Below are 26303 nucleotides of genomic sequence, written 5' to 3' on the forward strand. Positions count from 1 at the left end.
TTTTGTCAGGTGAGAAGAAACTTGAAACTACCATTTAGTTTCCAAAATGTAGGTTGTTATTAACTTCATAGCATTTAGAACATTTAATTACAGTGATTTATTATTTCCTGTATTAACAGGAATCTCACCTTTGGATCTCGGAGAAAAAGTGCTCTTAGGATAAGGGAGTGAACATCTCCAATAGGTGGATAATGCATCAGAAGTCCCAAACAGGTCTGATAATTACTTGAAATCACTAGAATTAAAATGAAAATAAAAGAGAGAGAGAAAAAACATATTACTGTCTTACTTTGATATTCCAAAACAGTACTTTTTCCAGTAAATTCATTGCAGTTCAGATTTGGCTGTCTTTTCCCACATGGTGTCTCAGAACTCAAACAGTGCTCAGAGTAAAAGGAGATAGATAAAATCAGCCTTGTGACTACACTTGGTTTATTGGAATTAAGAAGAGTTCTAAAACTATGAATTATGCTGTTGACCCTTGTGTTAGCTCCAGATTCAGATGCCTCAATTCAGACCTCTGTAGCTGTGCCCCCAAAGCCTGCCCCAGTCAGTGCAGCTCAGGGCAACACCATCAGCAGAGCTTGAAGATCTAGTGCTGCAAAATGGACATGGGCTTTTCAGATGCTCCTCCACAGACATCTAAATTTAAATGTAATAATTTGCATTTATGGCTTTATGATAAGTTTGCCCCACTCTGATTAGTTTTTGCTGAAATATCTTTTATGTTGTTCTTAAATACATATTTACATAAATACACATACTCAGATACCTATGCATACATAAAATTATTCAACAACTCCTTGTTTTCTTTTAAATCAGAAACTTCACAAAATATTCAGGAAAAAGGGAAAGGACTAGATTTTAATTTCATAAATACTAAAAAGTATAGTACACTATTAACTTGCTTAGATTTTTTTCACTTATAAAATTTTCAGCATGCTTTGCTAAACTTCATAATTTTGTTCTAAGCTGTTTGATTCTATCTGAATCTATGTAAGCATACTCTATGGCTTTTTGCTTGTTGTCATCTTCTGTTTTTTTTTTCTTTCCTTCCCAAATCAATCTAATTATGAGTGCAATTATTAAAGACATCTTTTCAAGCAGGTCTATGTAAACTACTTCATTTCTTTTGCACCATCTAAATCCAGGCAATCCATCTGCCACAGCTGTCAAAGCAATGCCTGTTAATGATGCCTCCACTCTGCAACATAAAGACAGCCTCCAACAATAGCAATTGTAAATAAATTTCTAACAAACTTTACTATGCTGAGAAGTTTAGCTGTAGTAAGAAATACCTTTAATTAATCGGGATATTGCAAATACAAGATTATTTTGAATCAATAAAAGCAAAATAAAGGGCAGTTTTGCAGACAGAGAAATTTAAATGGTTTACTTTTTTTTTTCTTTCATGTGAATAAGCCTCATATCCTCCTGCACCTTACCTCCCTCAACAAGAGGATTATGGGGAAAAGATGCAGGACTGGGCAAAATGAATAATTATAATCTGTGTAAGGAACCACTTTATCATCTTCATTTCCGTTGCTGATCCGACAGCTTGTAATTTCATACATCTGCTTTCATTTGTAAAGCACTCACTTATCCTACTCATTCTTTATCTGTTCTGCCTGTTCTTTTCCCTACCCTTTGTTTTTCTTGTTCATATTCAGGTACCTGCTTTTTCTTCTTGAAGTCACAAAGCAGGCATAATGAACACAATACAATGGCCTCTGCCAGAGTTCTTTCAGAGTATAACACAAGCACCACACAGAACGTACCCAATCAAACTCTCCTTCGTAAATCAAATTTTAGATACTGAACTGCAGTTGTGATCGTGATGCCTTTTTACCAAAGCAAATAAAAATAGTGAATATTGAAATTAAATGCTAAATAGTTTTATAAATGATAGACAGTAACACCAATGTGTTTCTCCTTTAAAGAAATAAGTATGTGTTCTATTCTGCAATGAAAAATGGATTAAAAATATATTTTCTTTATTTTTCCTGGAAGAGTTCTTTGCTGTCTCACAGATACAGAGAAAACTAAATATTAAAAAAACTAATTTATTTTAATGCTGCAGACTTGACCCCTGACAAAAAAACTCTTATCATCCAGAAAGTTAAAGCACTTTAAAGGGAAGACCTGCTAACTTTTATATATGGGTTTTTTACCTTCAGGGTTTCCCCCACATATTTAAACTGAAAGAGGGTAGATTTAGATTGGACATAAGGAAGAAATTCTTTACTGTGAGGGTCGTGAAGCACTGGCACAGGTTGCTTATAGAGGTTGTGGATGCCCCTGGAAGTGTTCCAGGTCAGGCTGGATGGGGCTTTGAGCAATCTGGTCTAGTGGAAGATGTCTCTGCCCATGCCAGCAGATTGGTCTAGATGATCTTTGAAGGCCCCTTCCAACCCAAACCATTCTATGATTCTTGTCTCTTCAGGACAAAATGTGTAATATTGTACAATAGAGGGGCAGTTTTCTTAAAAATTACAGATAAACAGCAGTAAACCAAAACAGAATATGCCTGTTGGTGCTAAATGGATTTCTAAGAATCATCTATAGGAGGAAGTTTCTGGAAGGAGATTCTGTGAAATACAAATATCCAGTCTCAGCAGTAGCTGGTGTGTTCAGCTGCCTTGTAAAAAGCTTGGCGGTTCTTCAGCTGTGCTTGTGCTTCTCTCATTGGCTTAGTGAGAGTCACATCTGGATCCAGCTTCTTCTGTGAACCACAAGTTCTCACTTCCCCACAGAAAAATGCTACTGGCATTTCTAGGGAAAGGAGGAGACAAACTCCTCTCCACAGAGAATACAGTCTTACTGTTCTTTTATTAATATTGTAATTCAGTGCTCAAGGAACATCAAATTGCGTTCTCCCTTCTGCTGTAGAAGAGACTGAACTTTCTCTGTTGGCCCTGGGTACAAGCAGCAGTAATGTGGTGGAAAGCCTGAAAATTCAGAATACTGTCCTCAACAAAGTCCAAATTTTCTGATACATTTAATTTCTTAGACGTTTATTATTTGATGTCACTTCTCCTGTATCCAGATTATTTCATAACCCTGGAAGGGTGGGATTACTCCCCCCTTCTGCTTTACATATGGCCAGGTTCTCCTAATAGCCCCTAAACTGAGTTAAACATAGACAAATGAACATCTTGCACTATAACAAAAATAACTAATCAGTTCCTCTAAGAAGAAGCTATGGATCCTTTATTTCTCTCAAAACATTTGCAGTGCTTTTAGAGATGAAAAAACTAAGTTCTAACAATGGCCATACTTACTCCTCAAGTGGAAGCAAGATAAAAATACACTTATTCTAATACGGATCAGTCAAAATTAGCTCCTGGTTCAATAATGGCATTAATTTACCATGCAAAATATAGACAGGCCTTCTAGGTTTGTTCATTCTTGTCTTCCTTGAAAGGAAGTAGATAAAATACATCTATTTTTGAATCACATCCTTCCCTCCATTCTGATTTCATCAACAACATGTATATTTACACTGGTGAAACAGAAGCAAATATTCATGCTTCTGATTTGATAGATTAAAAAAAAAACAAAAAACAACAAAAAAATTTGCACGAACTCAAGAATTTTTCCAAAGAAACACAGGAAATAATTTATTAAAACTTACAGCTCTACTGGTACACAGCCCTAAGCTTGGCATGTGAGGACTACCACTCCACAGACAAAGATCTGCTTGGATAGAGATGTAAAATTGAACAGAGCAGTTTACAGAATAGCTGTGTACATGATTATGTATCTGTAATCTCTAAAATATATAAGCAATAATCTGATAATCTAAAGGTTCCCTTCTCCTTGCATAATATATTGTTTGAGCAACAGAGGATTTCAAAACTAAAATAAAAATGAGAAATATAGCAGAAATGAGTTTCTTAAAATCATGTCCTTGAGAACATAATAGAGCACAGAAAAAAAATTCATCAATTCTCAAACCAGCAACTTTCACCCATCCCCAAATGTGCCGTTTTAAAAGAATCAGCACAATTTCGAAACTTTCAAATGCTTTGAGTACTGTATTATTATAATTGCTTATATTTGACATTTTCATAACATAATATCGCAGGAGCTTTATTATTGTTCTCATTGTTTCAAAGTTTCTAAACTAAAAATTTCCCGATGGTTTATTTAAATTAAAGATGCTTATCACCATTGGATGTTTTGAGCTTATGTTTCCTTTCACCAAATAAAGAGAAGCTTTTATAAACTTACTTTATTTGAAAATGTTTTTAAAATTACTACAACTTTGAACTCTATTCAAAGCACAAATATTACCAGCAATAAAAAACATGAGGAAAAACAGAAAACTTTCTGTTACAGATATATAACAAAAGGTTTTTTATGTAATCAAGAACTGTGGAAATTGTTGTGGCTTGAGCTTGAGTTTGGAAAAATAGATTCAACTTTACATTATTTATGACTTATTTTGCTTCCCTGTTCTATTACGCTTAGAGTAACTAACTAGATCCAGCTGTAGAACAAGAAGTTACTTATTACAGACACAGTCAAAATATGAAGTATTAGCTGTCCTGATGAGATGACTTTCCCTCTCATTTGGGTAAATGTACCACACTGCAAAGCTATTTACTACTCTATTTACTAAGACTGGGAAGTTCAGGGAAAAGAAGGAGACTGATTTCATACAAAAGCCTGGAACACATTTTTAGCCCACATTTTAGTTAACTTATACTGAAACATGTACCCCAGCAACACAAATCAAAAGAAAACAAAGCCAGAACAACTTTCCCTCCCCAAGAAGAGAGAGGCTTCTTAGAAGCACAGTTCTGATGTGCTGGTTTTTTTAAAGGTAAGCAATGACACAAAATAAAATACTGATGTTAAGAAATTTTCTTACATGCCACTTCCGAACATATCTCTACCAAAAATTTTAAATTACTTCCGTTTACTGAATATAAACAAGCAAGATTTAGACTTCAAAATATAATAACCTGGAATCAGATCATCCTGAAACATCAGCATTAATTTTGGAACCTCTGACCAGAATTAGATGTCCAGTTTTTTGAAAGGAATGAAAGGTAGCTCTATATTCTGCATGTTTATTAAAAAGTAATTAAAAAACACATGAAGGCAGGCAGTGGAACAACATGTACGTGTAAAGTACCACATTATATTTTCAAGACTGGGCCCTAAAATAGGAACCACAGATGTTGAAAACTTCCTATGTCCTAGAATGCAAAATTGTGTCAAATATATGACCTTGTTATAACCTAAAGCTTACAGATGGTATATACTTAACTCTGAATAACTTGCTATAGAATTCATATACTTAATGACAGCCATACATCTTGCTGTGAAGCACATACTTTGTTGCATCAGTTGCATACAGAATTTTTTGCAGAATCTGATAGGACAAAAATAAATACTTCAATTATCATTATGTATCTTTCTCCTCCCATTTACAATTATATAAGCTAACAAAATTTTCTTGGTTGCTTGTTTGTCCCAACTTAATATTACTGGTCATCACTAAATTATAAGAATTCACCTGTCCACAAATTTCAGGTGTACTGAACCGAAATAAAATAAATTATAATAGTTTTAAAATGCCCCTCTTGCACAGAATAAAAAACACTCTCAGTAATTGATACTCATCTTTGTTTTTTATTCATGATATCTCTTCAAAAATTGTAAGCCATTGTCTTGTGCATTTTCTCCTTTCTCACAGGGGAACAACATAAAAATATTTCAAGTGTCACAAGGAAGCTTTACTCAATTCATGAGCTTCGTCGGAAGGTGGAGCTCTATACTTGCCTGTATCACTCAGAGCACAAAAAATCTGCAACTCCATGTAAAAACACAGAACTACTCACAAAACAAACCTGCATTTAACTCCAAGATACAATTTGTTTCATAAATACAGCAGGCCATGTCTCATAATAAATATCTCCTCTCCTAGTATTTGGAACAATTTTCAGTATGTTAAAACAGTCACAATGAAATTTAGCCTTTTTAAGGTCTCCTTTTCCTTCAAAGAATAGGTTTGCATTCTTTAAAAAAATTATAAGATAGCTGGTACTTACAGGCATCTCTGATATACAACAACATGGCTACAAAAATGTAGTCAACTAAATTCAGGGTGATACTGTCAGCAAATAGAGCATCCCAGACAACCAGAAGATCCTGAAGAGGGAATTCACGTCCAAACAGAAGCCTTACCCATCGTCTGAAAAAAAAAAAAGGGGAAAAGTTATGATTTGTATTTCTCCATTTTACCAAGTATGGTACAGTCAGGACATATATCCCAGGATCAGCAACAGTCCTAAACAATTTATCCAAAAATTCTGCAAAGTATCAAGATCTGTGATAAAGACTTAACTAATTGTATTTGTGGAAATGTTACTGCATCTACATCAAAGAAATTATACATTAGAGAGTGTAGAAGCTTACTGACTAATATTATTATGTGGGTGACCCTCAAAGGACAAAATACATCAATCCCATATACCACATTTTTGAGCATTTAATGTGACAGTGACCTAAGATGAACGGGAGAAAATGTTATGCAAGAATGGCCTGGAACAGCAAAAAACAGGAGGGTGAAGCCAGTGGTTTATGAGAAGCCCTGAAAAGCCCAGTTAAGTGAAAGCCAGTTCAGAAGCAGATGCCAAACAGCAACTAAAATGGACCAGGTCACAGTTACTGTGAAAGGGCTTTCTCCCTGTTATGGATGACAGTACTTGCAACTCCATATAAATTATGCTATGGATGCTATTTTCATTAAATCTCATTTAAATCTTTACCAGATTTAGTGATAATCTTCATGTAGACTATACTGTTAATTCCTATTCATCTCTGTGCTGTTTTCATACCTAGCAAAATGTGAAAATTTGTTATATTAAATGCAATATTTGCTTGAGGCTGGAAGCTTGAGATGCAGAAGGAAATTGTTTCTCTAGATTTCTCATTTCTAGTTCTGACTCTTACACTGACTTACTTGCTGACCTCAGGAAAAGCACTTCTCTTCCCTATTCCAGAACAGAGCCATTAGCTTTGTATCTTTTTAGGTAGGATTATCTAAGGTCACATTTGAATGAGCTAAAGAATAGTTAGTAACATTAATCCTGAAATAGTTATTACGAAATGGACTTAAAAATAATGAATTACATTTTTAGCTGGGATATGCAAATAGCTACGCATGTGGAATCTGTTTATTCAGTGGCAAGAAAAGATTGATTGCAAATTTCTGCTAAGCAAATTAACTCATTCTTTAAAACTCACAAAAATTTCTAAAAAGGCAACTAGAAATTTCTTGTTCAAGATTAGTTTCACTCGTAAGAATTCATGTTTAACCACTTTTGTTCCAGAACTCATTGTTGCTTTAAGGGATCCAGGGTTTTGTTATTGGCTTTTTTTTTTTTTCTGATTCCAGTATAAAGAAAATACTGTACAAATTAATTCCAGCATGCCAGTCTAGCACAAGCTTTGAAGATAGCAACGATTTGCACAAAAAGACAGAATCTTATTAAAGAAATTCAAAGGGACTGTTGCGAGTGAAGGTTATGTTCACAAAACTTTTACTCCCCATGCCACTGGAAACACATGTACAATACACAAAAATATCCACGTACAGATTTAGAGATCACTACATAGAATCTTTTTCTTGAGAGATATGTTCCCTTTTAAAAGTGAAAATACATGATTTCAAAAGACAGCATCATTTCACTCTCATATCAAACATTTATGCTCTATGGTCTTATAACTTTTTATGTTACTGCATAATTACAGAAGTCCCAATATTAGCTACAACAAAACAAAATCTCTGTATTTCCCTCTCTGATCAAACCCTTTTCCTATGAGGACTTATTCTGAGACCTCAGAAAAAGAAATCAGAACTGCTGTACAAAAGCAAGGCTTAGCTGGTGCATTTAGTACCATGTCTATTCCAACTAGGGCATTTGCCATAGTGGCACATTACCCTGCAGTGCCCAGCCTACAGGAGACTATTACCCTATGGTGACACAAACATTACTCAGACTCTGCATGAAGGCCATTACCTGCAGTAGCAACTCCTCCCACCTGTAAAGCCACAACTTTCCAGTTACACAAACTGTTAGGCGAGAAATCTCAGCAAAGCTTGAAGCATTTGAGCTGACTTTGCTTGCAACTACCCAAGTCTCATTCAAAAGCCTTGCTAAGAGTCTAATACACTTCAAGAGAAAAAATACACCATGGTGTAATGGGATTTGTTATTAGTCCTTTATTAGAAATCTCTTTTGCTTCTTTACTACTTCATTATGCAGTGTTAATCGTTTGTAGATGCAGGTTTATTCTGCTCAAGCAGAAGTCATTCCTTTTTTTTCTCCTGCTTTTATATTTTCTCCTGGGAAAATTAAATCTCATTCCCCAGAGGTATCACGTTTCACAGATGTAGACTGCTGAAGAACAACTGGACTTCCTTTTGCAACCATAATATTGCTGTTAATTATTTGAACCTTCCTGTCTTAAAAAGAGTAAGCAATTCATACTGTTGTAAATGCATACATACTAAATGCTCTCTTATTTTTTTCAGCAACGTTTAGCTCACAGCATCTATAAACTGAGGGCCCTATTGCCTATGAACCATTTTGCCATATGGCAGGACTTCACTCAGCTTTTATATTCATAAAAAAAGATCTTAATTCCTTAACTAGGTGTCCACACTGAAAAGCTGTCTTTCAAACTAACACATTTTTATTGCTTTTACAAGTATTTGCAGAGAATTTAAGACACCCTTAATAATTGCATTGCACATGATAAACCTTTTCTTTTTGTTTCCTCCTCCCCCCCCTTTTTTTGTTGAGATGGCTGTCTGTGTTTTAATTATTGTTCTGTCCTGTTAATCTTGCCTTACATCTGTTACACCTGCAGACTGTGAAACTCACAATAGTATACCTTTTATCACATGTGGTAATACAATAATTCATATTTTACCAGGCACACTTAGCAATTAAAATCTACAAAAAAACCCCAGATTCTTTAAAGCCATAATACACCAAGGTACTACTACCTACATTGTAGAACATGTAACTGCATCTTCCACCTATGATTCCTATATAATTAAACCAATATTCTCAAGAGATCAGTAATTACTAGCAATAGATAACGATTCATTAATGACCTTAAATACAGGGAAAACAGGAGAAAACTCTGCGCTAGTAAAGCCATAAAAGAAGGCAACGATCCAGCTTTACCAGTTTAACTAACAATAAAACCATTTTGACAAGAGATTTACAGGACAATTCCCCAGCCATCAAAATTTAAACTTATATTACATGTTCCATATATTTAGTTGCTTATCTTCTCAGTCTTCTTATGAGGCAGAGAATTCTTTTAAAGAAAATTAAATAAGCCCCAGAAATAGTTACAAATGAGGCAAAACAAACAGTTTAGGAGTGTTCATGAGGCCAAAACAACACAATGAAATCAGAAAGAATAAGAAAAATTGTAACAACAGGAAACAGGAATGCATTACTCTGCAGCTAAATGCCTTGATCTAGGACTTACAAGTTGACAACAAGGTGCCTAAAAAAGTCTATTGTTAGGAGCATGTTTTCAGTCATTTATACATTTGCTAAACTCAATGTTCAGTATAATTTCCACTCCAAGCATCTGCTCAAGGCTTGATTTTTTTTTTTTCATTCATTGATACTATTCATTAGAATAAGTCTAAAAAAATTCTGCTCATGCTTAACTTAGTTTTTTCAGCAAGCATTTCACTAAGGTCTAGAATCGAAACAACAAGGTCTCTGGTGTCTTCCTTTTTACTGTGCATATAAAAAAAAGAGAAGCCCAAATTTGGTAATTCCTTGTTTGACCTAAACACAACAGAGTGAAGATTTCCACAGAGCATGTTCTGTTTCTTCCTAACTCTTGCCACCAGCCCAAGAATGCATCTGCTGCCCTGTGCTTCATCCCAGCTACACATTCTACATTCCCTGTGTGGCAAATGGAAGAAGTGTGTATCACCCCTGCAATGGCTACTGTCACTTGGGGGATGTGGTGGTGGCAGAGGATGCTGCTGCTCTGGTTTCCAATGCTTGCAAGACTAGTCAAGGTCTTTCAGAGAAAGGAAGGTCAGTAGGATTTTGCAGGATGTAATTTCATTTTCAGTGCAAGTTTTGCTGCCTTTTTTTTTTAATAAGAAAATTATTTAAATGGACTTTAAGTATTGAAAAGAATACCATCTTATCAAAACTAAGCACTCGGAAGCTGAGAAATGCCAAAATTAACATCAGTTGTTTACTAACTGAGAAAATGATATGTAAGCTCTGTCTCTTTAAACTCTGTCATGAATTATGTTCAAGCAAACATTTGTAGCCAGTGCAATTTACTATGTAAAGTCATGGTCAATAATTTAGGAGAAAGGGTAGACAGACTTGAGCTGTGATCTGCCTGTTCAAAAATAAGATGTGGAAAAAGGATGAGGAGCAACATTTGTGTAACACTTGCAAAAGAACTTCAAATTATACAGAAGATGAAGACTTTAGTAGTTCAATGCCACCAGAAAGCACTACTCTGGGCAGACTTGGTGCCTGCACAAGGATTTCAGGCTGTGTTTCTAACCTATGGACACGAGTGAGCTGCAGATGAAGTAGGCTGGGTACCTCCTGCAGAGGCACCCAGGGGTAACATGAGGGGTACAGCTCCTACACCCATCAACACTTGCATGGATGAGAAGGAAATACACAGAAAAAGCACTCTCAAATGAAGACATTTGATTCCAGAAACTCTCACAGATTTGATAGTTGCAAGATGCAGGGGGGAGACAGGGATACAGGCAAGTTCAATCAGAGGATGTTTATGGTAGTTCACTTTCTTTTAGTGACATGAAGGAGACCAATCAAGACAAGCCTTAGCAACATTCCAGCTTAGACTTGTTACACAGTCCATTTCTCCAGTGCTCCATCTCCTTCCTGAATAGATCTCATTTTTATTAAAACCACCATGGCTATATTTGGTTCAGGATTTTGTTCTGAGTGTCCTAAAGAGATTAATAAAACCTTCAAATCATACAAGACAGATAAGGAAACATGCCTGAAGTATAATCACAACTTGTTCTTTCAGCTACTCTTCTACAAGGCTTTTGTGGAAGGGCAGTACTGCTTATGGTGCATGAGGAGCTCTTAATGATCACAGATGAGAAGAAAGGCAAAACAGCTAAGTGTCACAATTAACAAAATGGCATTTCTAAGATAAACAAAACCTTATTAAAATCCAATATTTTGTCAGAACAGAAAGAAGCCTGTGAAATCCCTACAAAGCCAAAAAACTGGTATAAGAAGTTATGTGGGAAGCTCAGCAGACTTTCAGGGATTTACAGAGACTTCTAATGTGTTCGATTTAAACACTGAGAATTTTGCACACGGCATACCCTCATATGCACACTACCCATAAATGATGTACAGTGTGATATTGTTACAGCATATGCTCCATTTTTTGCCTTAATCTACTTAACTTGTGAAGGGAATGAAAACAGACATCTTGCTAGAAGATGTGTTTACTTCAACCATAAATTCAAATGTTAATTCTGGATTTATTAGATAAAATTATGTGGCCTTTGTCATTTGAGAAGGCAGACAAGATGATCAGATTTTCCTTAGGCTGTAAAACATTTAAATATTATAGATTTCTACCACATTGTCTCCAGCAGTGTATGCTGATTGTAAAAAAGTGTGTGTGATAAGGAGGGAGAAAGTATGTGCCAGCATCTAGCACATCATTCAGCTTCTCCTTAGACGTAGAGATAATAGTGAGTATATAAAAAGATCCTTCTTATGTGTGTCTGTCTTATCTGTTTAAGTAATTTCAGACTTGTATATGGAGTACTATTCTGCTACAGAATGACATACATGCTTTAATATGCCCGTGATCTGGGTTGGATTGTCCTGTCCTGGACTCCCATCAAGGCTGTTCACTTCACTCAGTTTCTCCTGTACTGGCTGCATGAAGATTTGGTGGATCATTGCACCAAATACAGGAATCGTGGCCCTACTGCTGGGTGGATACACAGTCAGGTATTTGGTTTCCCTTTTCTGTTGCAAATTCTGTTTGGTTTGTGGTCACATCCGTACAGTTTTAAGTTTTACACAGCTATACTAAAAACTCCTTAACTTGAAAAAGTATGATATCCACAAGCTTTCTGTTCCACAGTTTAGAAACAAGGGTCTTAATGCAAAGAAAAAAATTAAAGTGTTTGATAACAATTCAAATAAAAAGAAACTAGACATTTACATTACAGATTATATGTGTTTCAGATCTACCATAAGTTTTCCTGTTAGAAAAGAAGCATTTAAAATTAAAGAATAATGATAATAAGCACTCATTTATTAATATAAATCTACTCAAATTCAGACTAAGTGATGAACAATAATATTGTACATAGTTTACTTTGTTGCCTTCCTTGCACTTGGGAAAAAGGTTTTGATATGCTCTGTTGACATTTCCTACTACTGTACATATCCTGAACTTTTCAATATTAATTACCTTATCAAACATAGACTAGCACATCTCTTTAAAAAAATGCCTTGAATTTTTTTTTTTTACTGAAAAGTGACACAAGCATCTAGTTCTTATGTGGATTATTTCCTTTCCCATTTGATTTCTTTCAGATTGCTAGCAAAGATTACTCAGTTTTGCATTAAAAAAAATTCTTTCTGTTTTGGGAAAGTTCTATGCATTTCCTTATTATGAAGGTTTCTCTTTCCAAAAAATGAATTCCTAATAATTACCTTTCCTTTTTCCTGCAATTAACCTTTCTCTGAAAAGCACTTACTGCAGTTTTAAGCCAGACCAATTCTAATATACACAGAAATGCATTTAAAGAAAAAAACCAAACAAATGTTACTCCTATCCTCAAAAAAGTTAAGAAAGACCCAAGGAACTACAAGCCTGCCAGTCTCACCTTGATCTCTGCAAAGATGATGAAGCAGCTAATCCTGGAAACCATTTCCAGACACGTGAAGCACAAAAATATCATAAGGAGTGGTCAGTAACTGGCTTTTCTTTAACACTAAATTTCAAAAACAGAGCTAGGAACTTGAATCTATTCAGAAGAGAAGACAGAAAGAAATTTCCTAAGTTTTCAGCATAGCTGAAAGATGGGAGAAACTGGACCTTTAGATGCAAACTTATACTGTGGATGTAACTCTGAGTGATCAGAGACTTGCACTGAATGTAACATTCAATTTAAGAAATTCTCTGCAGTGGCAGAAAAGTACACTGTTCAGTTTCTTTTTCATTCCTCCTAACCATCTCAAGTTAAAACACTTCAATTTTAGTATTTCAGATAAGTAACACTTTATAAAGGCTTAGTAATTAAGAGCTATTCAAGCACTGCATTGACACTGCCAGCCTGTATTTGCAGCAAATACAAGAGTTACTGGAGTAAAACGATTTACTGACCATTCCTTAGTGTGAAGGGTGGATAACAATGTTATACTCCAGAAATTACCTACAGGAAGAATGATCACAATGAAATCGATGACATACTTCCAGCCATTGCTGATTTTTTAAAGAACAGAAATTCTAGGCATATGTTATTATTTTTTAAAAAGGTGGGTCAAGTTGACAACAAATATCACAGATCAAAACCAAGGCATATGTTTTTTCACTTTGGCCAAAATGTAAATGTTACAAGATGAAGAATTTAGCTATTACATCGTTACTTATTTAGCAGTTATCTGGGCTAAACTGTGCTTTCATTCAAAGGAAGAAGACTGAAAAATATTGCTGTGTTTCTTTGAAACAACTAAATTGAGACAGCTCAGGCAATGTTCAGATTTAAAGAGCAAGGATCAGCCTGATAAAATTATGGTGACAAACCAGAATGACGAGAGGGGAGTGATACATTATACTGGAAAAAACTCCTTTAAAGTCAATGATAAATACCCCTTAAGTGCACAGAGTATGAGACTTCATCTCATCTTCATCTTCACACTCTGTAAACCCCAAATATAATGACCAATATCTGCAATAGTAAGAGAAAGATACAGGAACCTGAAGGTGTGCCTACTGAATCCTTAATGTTCTTTGCCTCTGTGCAATTAAAACCTACAGTCCTAAATACTGATGATGCATGTGCATTTTGTTTTGAAAATTGCTGCAGAGTAGCAAAAACATTTTCTTTTTTTTGACAAAAATAATTACAGGTGAATGATTTTAAACACTGTTTGCTGCAATAAACCTATTGAAACAAAAGAGGCACTTCTAAATTAGTGAAGTTCCTACTGATATCAGCTATTAGCAATTAGGAACTCCACCCCCCCAACTTTTCCATCTTTAAACAGCAATGATTAAATTTGGTTTTAAAGTGGAGAAATTATATTAGAAAAACAACTCTCAGTGTTGCAATTAAAACACAGTTCTTAAGATGATAAAATAAATTTGCTAATAGCTTTATCCATTGATTCAAGATGTATGCAGTAGGCTAAAAGATACGATCCTTTTGTAGAATTTGTCATTAAAAGAGGAGTCTATAATATTTTGTTGTTCCATATTGTCAAATATTCTATAGTGTTAGTACATTTTTCACTAGAAGACTTAATCAAAATGATGTGCCTTTTAAAATAAAAGGAAGATAGATAATTTTGTGAATAGCTCCAAAGTAAACAAATAAGCACTGATAAAATATTATAAAATTTATAATCTATCTTTGAGACCTCTCTATTAAAATTGAATAAAATGTCTTTTCTGTCCATACAATACTGAAATCTACAATTGAACCATCTTTCTGTCACCCTATAGTGAAATGTGAAACGAGCTATACTTTTCTGGTGTGCCAAGAAGCTATCTGCCTGTGTCCAGGAATGGAGCTGCTACACTTTGTATTCAAACCATGAAGAGAACATGTCTGTTGTGAGTATACAACCAGTTTACCAATCCCAGTTAGGTTTTTTTCCCTCTCTAATCCTGCTTCTCCATCACATGTTTTTTTTTGTGTAACAGAAAATTCAGCTGATAAAAAAGACATTTCTAGGTTTTCCTGCATGCCCTCTTTTTAATAATTGGTCTGTAGTAGGTCAAACTGACTATTTTTTTTTAAATAGGAACTGCTATCAGATGAGACCAAGCTGCATAGGACCAATGAAGTTTTTAAATGCCCCCATAACTGCTTATATTATCAGTTTATTTATTTTTGGAGGTTTTTTTGTGTTTTTATCACAAGCAACTTATTGGGAGACCACATATTAGTCGAATTATATGAGATAGACTGTATGTATTATGTATTGTTAGTATTGTACACTATTATGTATTGTTAGTTGGATTTTTACAAAGTTTATTTTGTCATTTTACTGCAAAAAAAGGTGTGGGAAAAGCTTCTAATATTTTTCTTATGGATGTAGAATTTTGTTTCAATCAAATGGGAATCAGTGAATTCAACCAAATTTAGCCTGCGAGCTAGTACACAGATTTATGAGTGAATCATACAAATTAAGGAACATATATTAACCTTCCCACTTCTGCCTCAGAAGACTTTAGATTTATGATAATCTGGCTACCTTTTTCAGAGATATTAACCAGTCAACTAAATAATCTTAATGAAAGAAAATTTCACATGGGGAGCTGAGTTCCCCATCCTAGACCAGAAGGAAGGACAGCGACGGACCGTAAACAAGACATGGACAGAATACTAGCTCCCATGAAACTCTAAGCACTTATGGAACCTAAATATTACCTTGTGAATTACCACTTTTATTTCACAGAGTATGGGCTTGGTGGAAGGATGTGTTTGCATGAGATTTTGCATGAGACCTTTTTACTCATAGATAGCCTACTTGAAGGTAAAAGTATTCACTCCAATTTTTTGTATTCATAATAGCATTAATATTAAGACAGATGATTTTAGCACCCTGATGTGGTAATCACATATCCTCTGAACAGAGAGAGACATAGCTCTCCCAGGATTTTCCTGGGAAGCTGTGAGAAAGTTCAGAGGAAGAATTAAAACAATTATTATCTCAATCCCTGCACCTGGCAGGCAATCTCTGTTTGTCAAAGATGTTTACACGAAGGAGTTGTCCCTTCTTGATCAATAGGTGAGAGAAGATTCCTAAAGGCCAATCAGGTCTTAGGTCCACCATTGTTTCTATAAGAACTGTGGATTTCTAGTAATAAGGTGCCTTTTCATGTCTTCTGATGATGGAGTCTCTGTGTCATCTTTGTCTGTCCCCAATACCCCTTCGGTGAGATACCCTAATCAAACCCTGTGATATTCTCCTGATGCCTACTGTTGTATTTTCATTTTTATAGTCACACTGTATTTGGCAATGATATGTACTATCCCTCTTCTTTATCTTCTTTTTTTTTTCTCCTTCTGTCTGCTATGTGAAAATCACCACCATAGGAGAAGATCTGGAGTGAGCAGCAGCAAGAGAGAAATAACAAAGTGTTTGAGCCATAGGGTGGTGTCAGAGACCAAAACATTGATGGTTAATGGCTCAAGCAATTTCCCCTTTGGAAAAGCTACAGGGGCTGTGCTGAGGTCAGGTTTGCACCCCTGGACTAAAGGAGGAGAGGTTTGGGTGGGTGTTGGGAATCCTCTGGTGTGCATAAGAGCAGCCCAGGTGCAGGGAAGGTGAGCACCACCAGAGGATGACCACAACAAACTGACCTTGGTTTAGCAACAAGCTGGGTTTGAGCCAGATGAGGGAAAAGGCCAGTGAGAAGCAGGTGCTGCTGAGGTGGGGTAATGCTGATTATCCTGCCAGAGTCCTCCCTTGCACAGCTGGGCCAGCTGTAGATCTCCCCTCCCAGGGAAGGGATCAGGACACTCGTGTGCCCAGCTGGGCCTGAGGGCGTTCATCCCTTCCTGGGGGGCAGAACTGGCTCAGTTACACTGGCATGAGAGGCAGCTGGCATGGCTTAGAGGCTGTCATGACCCATCAAAGACCCCAAAGTGCCCCCAGAGTCATTTCTGGGGCCTCCCACCAGACCACTGCACATGGTCCCCAGTGTTGGAACAGACAGTGAAAAACTACCCCAGGGAGGTGCCTGGGTGTTCCCACCTGAACCAGAATGTAATAAACCCATTGAAATCTGTGTTTCATGGGATTTCCCCAGCCTTGATGGATCAAGGCTGCAAGCATCACCTGGACAAACAAGATGCTGGATCCATGGATAGTTATTATCCATGAATATGATATGATCCGTTATCTACTATTATCCTTTTTCCATCTTTTCCTCATATATTTTCTTAAGTGATATCTTTATACTTTTATATAGATGAGAAGTATAAGATAATTTCTATTGATAATAACCAAAACTTCTACATATCTCTTTTCCATTGCAACACATTTGTTCTAAAATAAACCTGCATTATATATATAAATATATATATATAAAAATATAAAAAATCACCAGTCATTCAGTATCATTTCACTCTAATCCACCCCAAGGTATCAATTACCAGGAAACTCAGTTACCCTTGCCTTCAGGGGTGGGTCATAACATGTGGTAAAATTAAGGATGGCAATATATCCAAGAATATGAATTATAAAGTAAACTGGTAACTTTAAGATAATTAAATTATATATCAGATTGCATCCTTTATCTCATAAAAATGCAGGAATATATGTCAAACATATCTGAAGTAAAAGGACATGGCCTTTACAAAGTGATAATCTTTCAGTTGGGTTTACAACAAGAGAAATTGAAATTGTGATACTTTGATATGAAGAAAATAAAAATCTTGTTATTTGGCAGTCATAGTAAGAACTGAACAGGCATCAGTAATGAAGATTAATAACTTCAACAAAGTCTTACTAAATATACCTTTTGCAGAAGCCTTATTTTAGAATTTGGAAAATTCCTCCTAATTACACTGAATATGAACATAGGTAAAACTAGATTGAAAGACAAAAAAAATCCTTACCAATAAACTAGTAAGAAAAATATGTAGAGATACTAGGATATCAAAACAGATGCAAAACCTCACTTTCCCTTTGAGAGTCAAAATTAAACAGCAATAAATGCAAAATGGACAGAATTCCTACCTACCACCTGAACTGGGGCCTTATTTCTGCAAAACTCTTTATAAGTAAGCATATAGTATTGCTAAATCTCTTTGTGGATCTCTGCTCCAAAGAAGAAATTTATTTACTTTTTAAAATGAGGAGAGAAGATTTATATCATCACTGAATTCAATATTACATCTATTGCATGCTCTAAAACTAAATTAAGAAGCTGTTCAGAGGCCATACATGCAGCAGTCCATTTCAATCTATTAGTCTGGCTAAATGCCTTCATACATCCAGTGAAAAGAGTCATCATCATCAATCTGCCAGTTTTAGTGACCAGTCAACTACGTGTTGATGCACGCACCGAGGAAACACAAGTGTTTCCTCCCTGCTGTCATACTCCTGGAAGAATTGAGGGAGGCTGTTCTAATAGGTAGCACACAAGGATGATTTAGATGCTTAGTGTAAATAACAGTGTTAGAATCACCACTTTACTTACAACCTTAGTTCCAAGGCAGAATATATGTCTGGAGCCCAATTTCATTACTAAGCAGGGTAAGGCAAATAAGAGTTAACTTCTTTTGCTTGGTAAGTTAATTGCACCACTGTTATCCAGAGTCTTGTTTTCATTTAAACTGTTAAGCAAAAAAATGCACACTCTCAGTTTGTTTTATCCTTTCTCTAAGTGCAAGGATATAAGCTTCAACTTTTGTGAAACAAAAGTACCTTTGACTGGTGAAGTTTTGTGTTGTGTAGCTGCAGCCTTATGGGAATTGTTCATCTTTTCAGAGATGCACAAGGGCTTAGTGGTCTCATTTAGTTACCTATGTGCCCCTGAAGAAGCCCTGCTAGCAATAAAACACTCTGGTGGCAAACAGCTAATTCATTAATTAACCACAGTATTTGCCGGAAAGGAAAGCACTAAACAGCGCTGCAGAGAAAGTGCAATTGTGGTTGTTCCAGGTCCCTGTCTGCAGTCTGTGCGGCAGAGGCAAGCAATGCCTAGGCTGTTTCTAATTATTCCAATTATCATGGCACACTATGAAAACTTGATTAATAACACTGAAGATATTGTTGTGGCAATTAGCCATATGGTTGTGGGACTTTATTCTGTCACGATTTAGCCATTAGCATCTACTTATGTTTGTCAGAACAGAGCATCCGTGACAAGTTGGAGTTCCGCTCACCTTGCTGAGTCCCTGGTGAGCAACACCAGAGAAATGTTTATTCCTGGGAGCCCTGTGCCTGAGTAAATTTTTCATGTGGCATCCGGTCTGACTGGGGACAAATGTCAAGTAGCTTATGCCACGACCCATCAAGCCAGGCTCCTTCTGCAAAAGGCACCTCATGAGCAGCTTGTCAGGGCAGACTTCTTTCAGGGGAGTATTTGACCAGTAAAATTAGTGTCAAATGTCTTGTGCTCAATGTTTTCAGTGGTTAACTGTTCAGACAGCATGCACCTACCCTTATTTAGATGTGATGAAATGCTCTATTATGACTTTATACACCTATGTGTTACATATTACCATGTGCTTGAAATGTATCTCTCCAAGCAGAGGGACCAGGGGGCAGCACTCCTGTCAGGTTGGTCAGCTGAACCGACAGCTAAGTAAGCTGACAATTTTCATGAGCCACCTTTTTAAAACACAAAGTACATGCTATAGAACAATGCTTATTCTAAGTATCCTTTCCTTTACTTTATGAGAATAACTGCTCATCTCTATAAGACCATCTCTAAGACAAGTGGAAGCTTGAAAAAATTCATTAATAACGGAGGGCAGCCTTGCTTTCCTCCTGGAAGCACAGCGGCAGTCTCACCGCTCTTCCAACATTTCTTGCAGATCAGCTACCGCAAATGTGTTTCTGTCAGCACGTCAGTCAAAATCAAATTGTTTGCAGTCAAAGACAACTCCAAACTTGTCTAGTTAGGTATCAAGAAGTTAGTCCCTATTAAAAGGAGTAGGAATCACTCAAGAATTAGCATCTTCCTGCACAAGGATGCCATACAGACAGCTGATGAAAGTATGCTTACATATTTTAGACTTGAGAGGAAGAAGCAATAACCACAGTTCCTGGAAATAACAATAAAATGACACTATGAAAGAAGTTTTTAAAGTAGCACAGAACTTTAAGAAAAACCACAGTATTGTAGAAATTCACCAGCTACTATTAAAAAGAACAATAAGAATTGCTATTTTTCCTCTATTTTTCCAATACCTCTACCCTATCAGTAACTTTCCTTTTATAGTCAGCATCTTCCATCTGTATAGATCTTTCACACACTGTGAGGAGACAGAGACATCGTTTGAAACCATAAAAGTAATTGCAAAGGAATAAAAATAGACAGAGGACTCTGAGCAGGTGTAATATTTTAAACTAAATTTGACTCGTTATTTAATGACAAGAATTTAATTTACAAGACATCTGGGCATAAAGCTTGCTGACAAATGTCCACGTAAGAACGATGTGCACACCTCACTACTAATAGGGCTATATCAGCAAAATAAAGTTATTGGCAAAAGAGAGGGACTGGATCAGCTTCTCATCAGATGTACCAACTTTAACAGAGAGCTAGTTTTCAAACTGAAAAAAAACCCCTAAAATATTTTTTCCATTTCTGCCCCTTTGATTGAGATGATTTTGTTTTAAAATAACAGTGTTTGTGGAAAATTATATACTGACTGTCCTAGAAATCCCATCTGTGCACATAGACATTCATATGTGAGGGGGTTTGGGTATAAAGGAGGTAAATAATTAAAATCGGAAAACAAGAAGAGAAATAAATACTGTGAAGGAAAGAAAGAAGAGATGAAGGATACACAAAAGGTAATAGAAAATTCAGCTGGCAACAAAGTACCAGTGGGGGTTTTTTTCACAGAAGCTGTGGAGACCAAGTCATATAACCTAAGGGGTAGTTTGGACACTGGGCTCTGCCCCATGCCAGTGCCAAGGATTCAGCTACCTCCTTATCCACAGTGGATGCTGGTAGGAGGTGAAAGCAGCAGCCTGTGCCCTTGCTCAGAGCTGAACTGACTGCTCTTCCCACAGGTGTCTGCAGAACTCCACTCCTGGATACCACATGGATTCTGGGGTAGAGAGAGAAGACCCTGCAGTTGGAGATGCATCCTTACAGAGGGAACAGAACGGCAGATCTCATGGGATATGCTCTTGTCTTCGCCAAGATGGAAATCTGCTTTCTACTTCACAGGCCATTACAAAAATACAATTGTGATTGCACTGAGACTGAGACTAAAGAGTCTGATGATTAAGATGATGTATCTGTTCTCTACTTGTTAACAAACCACACATTTTGGACACAGTTTAGTTGAATGTGCGAGTACTGTTACACAATATTTAGAGCAAACTAGAAAAATAAAAGAGTTAAAAATGGTGCTATCCAAAGCAATGTCAACTCAGACCTATGCCTGAAATTCTGACAGATCAGACGAGGCCTTAATCATTCCTCCTTGGCCAAAGTCATTGTCTGCCAAAGCTCTATGCTAGGAAGAGGTTTTAGCATGTGCAGCAAAACAACCTGAGATAGGGAAAGTGAGAGTTTGGGCTGCCCTGAGAGCTGGACAAACATTCATTGCCACACATGTTTGTGACTGGCCATATTAGCACCCCGAGTACACATGTCACAGCTCCACACACTTTAAACAACTCTTGTGTCCCAGCTATAGCCAATACTGCAGAGAGATAGTGGAGGATGTTTGTTTTCCATTTCTATCTTATTTAGGCAGCATTAAGTATTTTCAGAAACTTTCTACTAAGTATATGTGGATTTGTGATTATTTCTGGCACTGTAAATTTGGCTGGAAGTCCTAGATCCATTTTTTTTTTTGCTAATTCACTGTTTTATATTAACTTATTGTTATATATAGACCAAAACCCATGACAATGAAACATACAGCAGGTTTTACAGTTCTCCTACTCAAACAGGTGCTTAATTTCAGAAATGAAAAAATTACTTTTTATTATTTGCTTTCTGCCAAACAGAAGTATTCCTCCAGCAAAGAATTTGAGTTTGGGTATGCTTCTCAGAAATTTCAGGGTAAAAAGGTGGAACTGAAAATCCCTCTCTGACTCTGGCAGAAAATCTTTTGCACACTTCTACATTTGAAATAATATGTATTGTAAAATGATGCTAATTTGAATTCTGTTGACTTCTATATATAGTTTGATCTGTTTCCTTAAAACTGTATTTTAACTTCTTTCTGAAGAGAAGAATCTTTTTCTGAACCTCTGACCTTCCAAAGCTAATGTGAGAGGGACACAATGAACATTACAAGATTGTTTTCAGGCAACTGCAAAAGGACCTGAATCCCAATTCTCTGGCATTTCCTATGACTAGAAAATGTAGATGGGGAGAGCGTCAGTCTGATGGGCTAGAAGTAAAAGAAGCATTTTCAGGAATACAGACAGGCTCTTCTGTAGGCTGCTCCTTGGGTTTTGGAGAAAGTGAGATGTGGGCAAAGATGTGATCAGATACAGGATAAATGATCCCTAAGGGGAGGCATGAAAAGGGAGGGCTGCAGGCTAGCTGTCTCTAAAGGCTGATTTATCTGACCATACTTGCCCATGATGCAGCATAATGAAGCCACAGTGTACCTGGGGGGTAAGAAGCCAGAAACAGATCTGGTGTTGCATCTGGGCTAGTGGAACCAAATAATTTGCCTGTTAAACCATGGCAGCATGGCACCTAGCACTGAAAAACTCCTGCCAGAGGGACTGAAATATTCCCTTCATCTTGTGGGAACAGAGTAGCCCTTAAAACAGATCACTCTGGTTTGCAATAACCTCAACAACTTCTTGAGGCACATCTTGACTCAGTCATTGCTTATGGTTGTTTGGGATGTAGGAGGTATTTTATTTGAGGTAATTATGCTATTGAGCATTTAGTTGGCTGTGACAGGTAGAATGCATACTTTGAGGAGGTGGCATCTATCTCTGCCAGTTGAACCACGCTGTGAAAAGACTTGCCAATGATTATGATAAACTTTCCTACTGTCTTGGCTGGTATTCCACAATCTTAGATATGTGATTCCTTGCCTGCTTTTGAAAGGTCACTGTTCAGGATACCAATAATTTATGGCATTTACTTTCATACAGAACTGGCATGGTCTCCAAAGGATCTGTTCACAGAGAGTTTTGCAAGCTTTTGATGCCCAAACCAGGCTGATTGAGCAACAGCTCTGATTTGGATCAGAGACTGAAAATGGAGGGTATCCTTGCAGCATTATCTTTTACTTTTTTGTGTGTGTTAGAAGCTCCAAGTCTGAGGTTTATACACACAGGTTCAAAGAGGTTTATACCCTAAGACCTCACTTGTAATAGAGGGAAGTAACTTGTACCACAGAAATGATTGGAGCAATCAGATCCAAATTCCCTGTTAAATTGTCTGCAGAAAATTATCTTCAGAAAATACATATAATCTCAGACTTAAGCTTGGCTTTGTGAGAATTTGTGGACTCTTGGGAGTTTGTTTTGATTCTGTCCAATCATTAGTAATAAATGACTTAAAACCATCATGAAGTTTAGAAAAGCACTTGGGGAGGACAGTAAGAACTACAGTATGGAGAATAAAAGAACTGAAAGCACTTCCATCCTATGAAAGCAAATGTAACCCACAGGATAAAGCACCAATTTAGGAACTGGGAAGCACAGCCATAGGCAAATTATGGTCCCATATAATTATTTTCTCTTTATGGGAGATAAGCATTATAACTTTCATCAAGTGCTATGCATTAAAACCTTATCAGAGAAATTCTTATATTAAAAAGCAGTATTTTACTATTGTGATAAAACAATTGTGAATAATCTTATCATGAATACCGTAACATATAAAATGATGGAGTTTTCACACATCAAACCCAAAGGCTGAGATTCACTAATATAAAGGATATCTTTTTCTTAGCAGAGTCTAAATTCGTGAGGGTAATACCTATTTATCAGCTATCCCGTCAGTATTAGAAAACAACAAAATGGCCCAATTTTGATTTAAATGTGTCTGTCAGAGATACAGATTTTACACACACATGTCAAGAAAGGAACAAGCTGAATATCTGAGGTAAGGATAGTGTACAGTATTAGCCTCAATTCTGCTGGCTTTGAAGGCTGACTACCCAAATGTAGAGATTTTATTTTAGAGAAATTAAGTTTGGATATAAGAAATAAGTTTTTAAAAAAAGACACCAATTTTATTCCCATTGTACTTTCTCTAAGCCTTATACTTCAAAATCTGTAAAGTGCTCCTCTACTATGCCTAGTCAAAACCAGCTCACCACTTGACTTCTCCACCCACAAACCTCTATTCCACAGGTATCAGATACTTCTCATATTCACCGGCTGATTACTGAACTTTCACTGAAACTACTGATTTATCATCACTGCCTTGAAAGTAGACATCCTGCTACACAAAGGGACAAACCAAACTTTGAAATGATTTGACAAACTTCTTTTAAAGCAGTTGGAATTTACAGAAAGCAAAACAGTGCATACGATTTTTGAGATTTTGGAGGTTATGCCCCTAGTATAACCTTTTGACTCCAAATTTCCTTCAATTTAATGTTGATAAATGTGAGTATTAAAACTCAAAGGCATTGAACTGATTGCTGTCAGTTGTGCTGTTGCACAGATATATGCACAATTATTAACTGTGTCAAATGCAGATTTACGGAGACAATAAGTAAACTACTAATGGCAAGGATATAGGTGACATGGGTGCTTATAAATTTGTGTGATGGATGATTAAAACTTGGAGTGGAAGGAGGATGACAATGTTAGAACAACATATTCCACAGCTATTAGGAATTTTGTATTTATTGATGATAATGCAGCTATCACTGGTGTAGCTGCAATCATGATGTGTTTCTGTGAACTGAGGCCAGAGCAAGTGCTTTAACCAAGGAGGCACCAGGCAAATAGCCTCAACCTGCACTACAAATTGGGCTAAGTACAGGTTCAATGAACCTGCAGAACCTCTAGCTGATACACAGATACTAACTTTGAGGAGCTTAATGACTTCTTTATTGTCTAGTTATAACATGGAGTTTCACTGCCATGCCAAACTGCTCCAGCATAATTCATTCAAGGAAAAGAAGAATGATGTTTCAAAGAGAAAATTTGAAGTTACACAGTTAAAACTCAGGAAATGCACACACCTAATTCCTGTCACACTGTGAAATCCTAGTTCTGCATATATATCTCCTTTAGCTCTGATTTCTATCAAAAAGATGCATAATTTTAACGCTAATTTCTATTAAAATATGCATCACAAAACATAGCAGATGCATGCAGACAATTAACATATTGTATTAACTTCTGCATTTTGTATTCTTTATTGAATCCTCTGTATTGCATTAACTTTATTTTGCATTTTCTTTGTTTTCCTTTCACTAGCATAAAACTGATTTGGTTTTACTAATGTTATTCTAAATGCTTTCAATTGGATCAATTCACTTATCATTGGGGTGAAGAACTGATGAGGGGTCATCATGAACCTTAGCTGTTGAAGTCAATTTTCTGCTAGACTGAATCAAAACAGCAACACTGCATCTGTTTGTGTTGTTCTGTATCGGTAAATGAAACTTTCCTCTTTTTCTTCTTTTTTTTCTTTTTTGCCACAAAAGCTTGGTATTTGCAAAAGCTGTAAGACTGTGGAGACCATAATCTGAAATCATGAGAGCCACAATTTTTATGACTACAATCTTCTTTTCCTGGTGTTCAGGCAGTGGTTTTGGGGTGAATTGCGCTGCATGCGTTCTGATGAGACATTTACAATCTCCTTTATGCAAATTACCCCAGCAGCTGTTTAAGAGCTGTGGTTGTCAGACCAGCAAGGAGAATGTGATTTGGTATGTCACAAATGGGGCAGGACTTTATTAGGCTCTGCTACAAAGTTTTAGCAGATGCCTTAGCACAGATTCAGTGTGATCTTGTAACCCCATTATAACTTTATTGCTTATGGAAAAGAAAACACAAAAAGCTACCAAATACTGTGGGGATTCTCGGAAATAAGCACTTCACACTGCCTATTTCTGAATTAAGTGCAAATAATAAATGTAATCTTATCATTTAGAGTGGAAAAACTGCAGTTTTCCCCAAAGGAATCATAGGCAGCTGAAGGAGTTTTCCAGAAACAAAAAACAGCAATAGCACCTTTAAGAATGACTCACCAATGCATACAACACATACAAACATTAGGAGCCTTTGGTAAAACGGCCTATTGAAAATGCTCTACCTGGATCAACACTGGACACTGCATGGTTAGGAATTATTACAGATTATAAATCCACAGAAGATTCTTTTAGGCCTGAAAGACAGACA

The 26303-nt window shown here is 36.4% G+C and overlaps 1 protein-coding gene across 3 annotated transcripts in view; it reads right to left on the minus strand.

Moving 5' to 3' along the window:
- The window catches only part of TBC1D5 (TBC1 domain family member 5), a 321912-nt gene that overhangs the window by 77869 nt on the left and 217740 nt on the right, over positions 1-26303 (minus strand). For all 3 annotated transcript variants that reach the window (XM_066555139.1, XM_066555128.1, XM_066555119.1), the window contains exons 15-16: positions 6063-6205; positions 129-235 (exon numbers count right to left, since the gene is read on the minus strand). In XM_066555139.1, the coding sequence (XP_066411236.1) occupies positions 129-235; positions 6063-6205 (250 nt within the window). The remainder of the gene's footprint in view (positions 1-128; positions 236-6062; positions 6206-26303) is intronic.

The sequence above is a fragment of the Molothrus aeneus genome, chromosome 1, assembly GCF_037042795.1.
Source record: "Molothrus aeneus isolate 106 chromosome 1, BPBGC_Maene_1.0, whole genome shotgun sequence".
NCBI lineage: Eukaryota > Metazoa > Chordata > Aves > Passeriformes > Icteridae > Molothrus > Molothrus aeneus.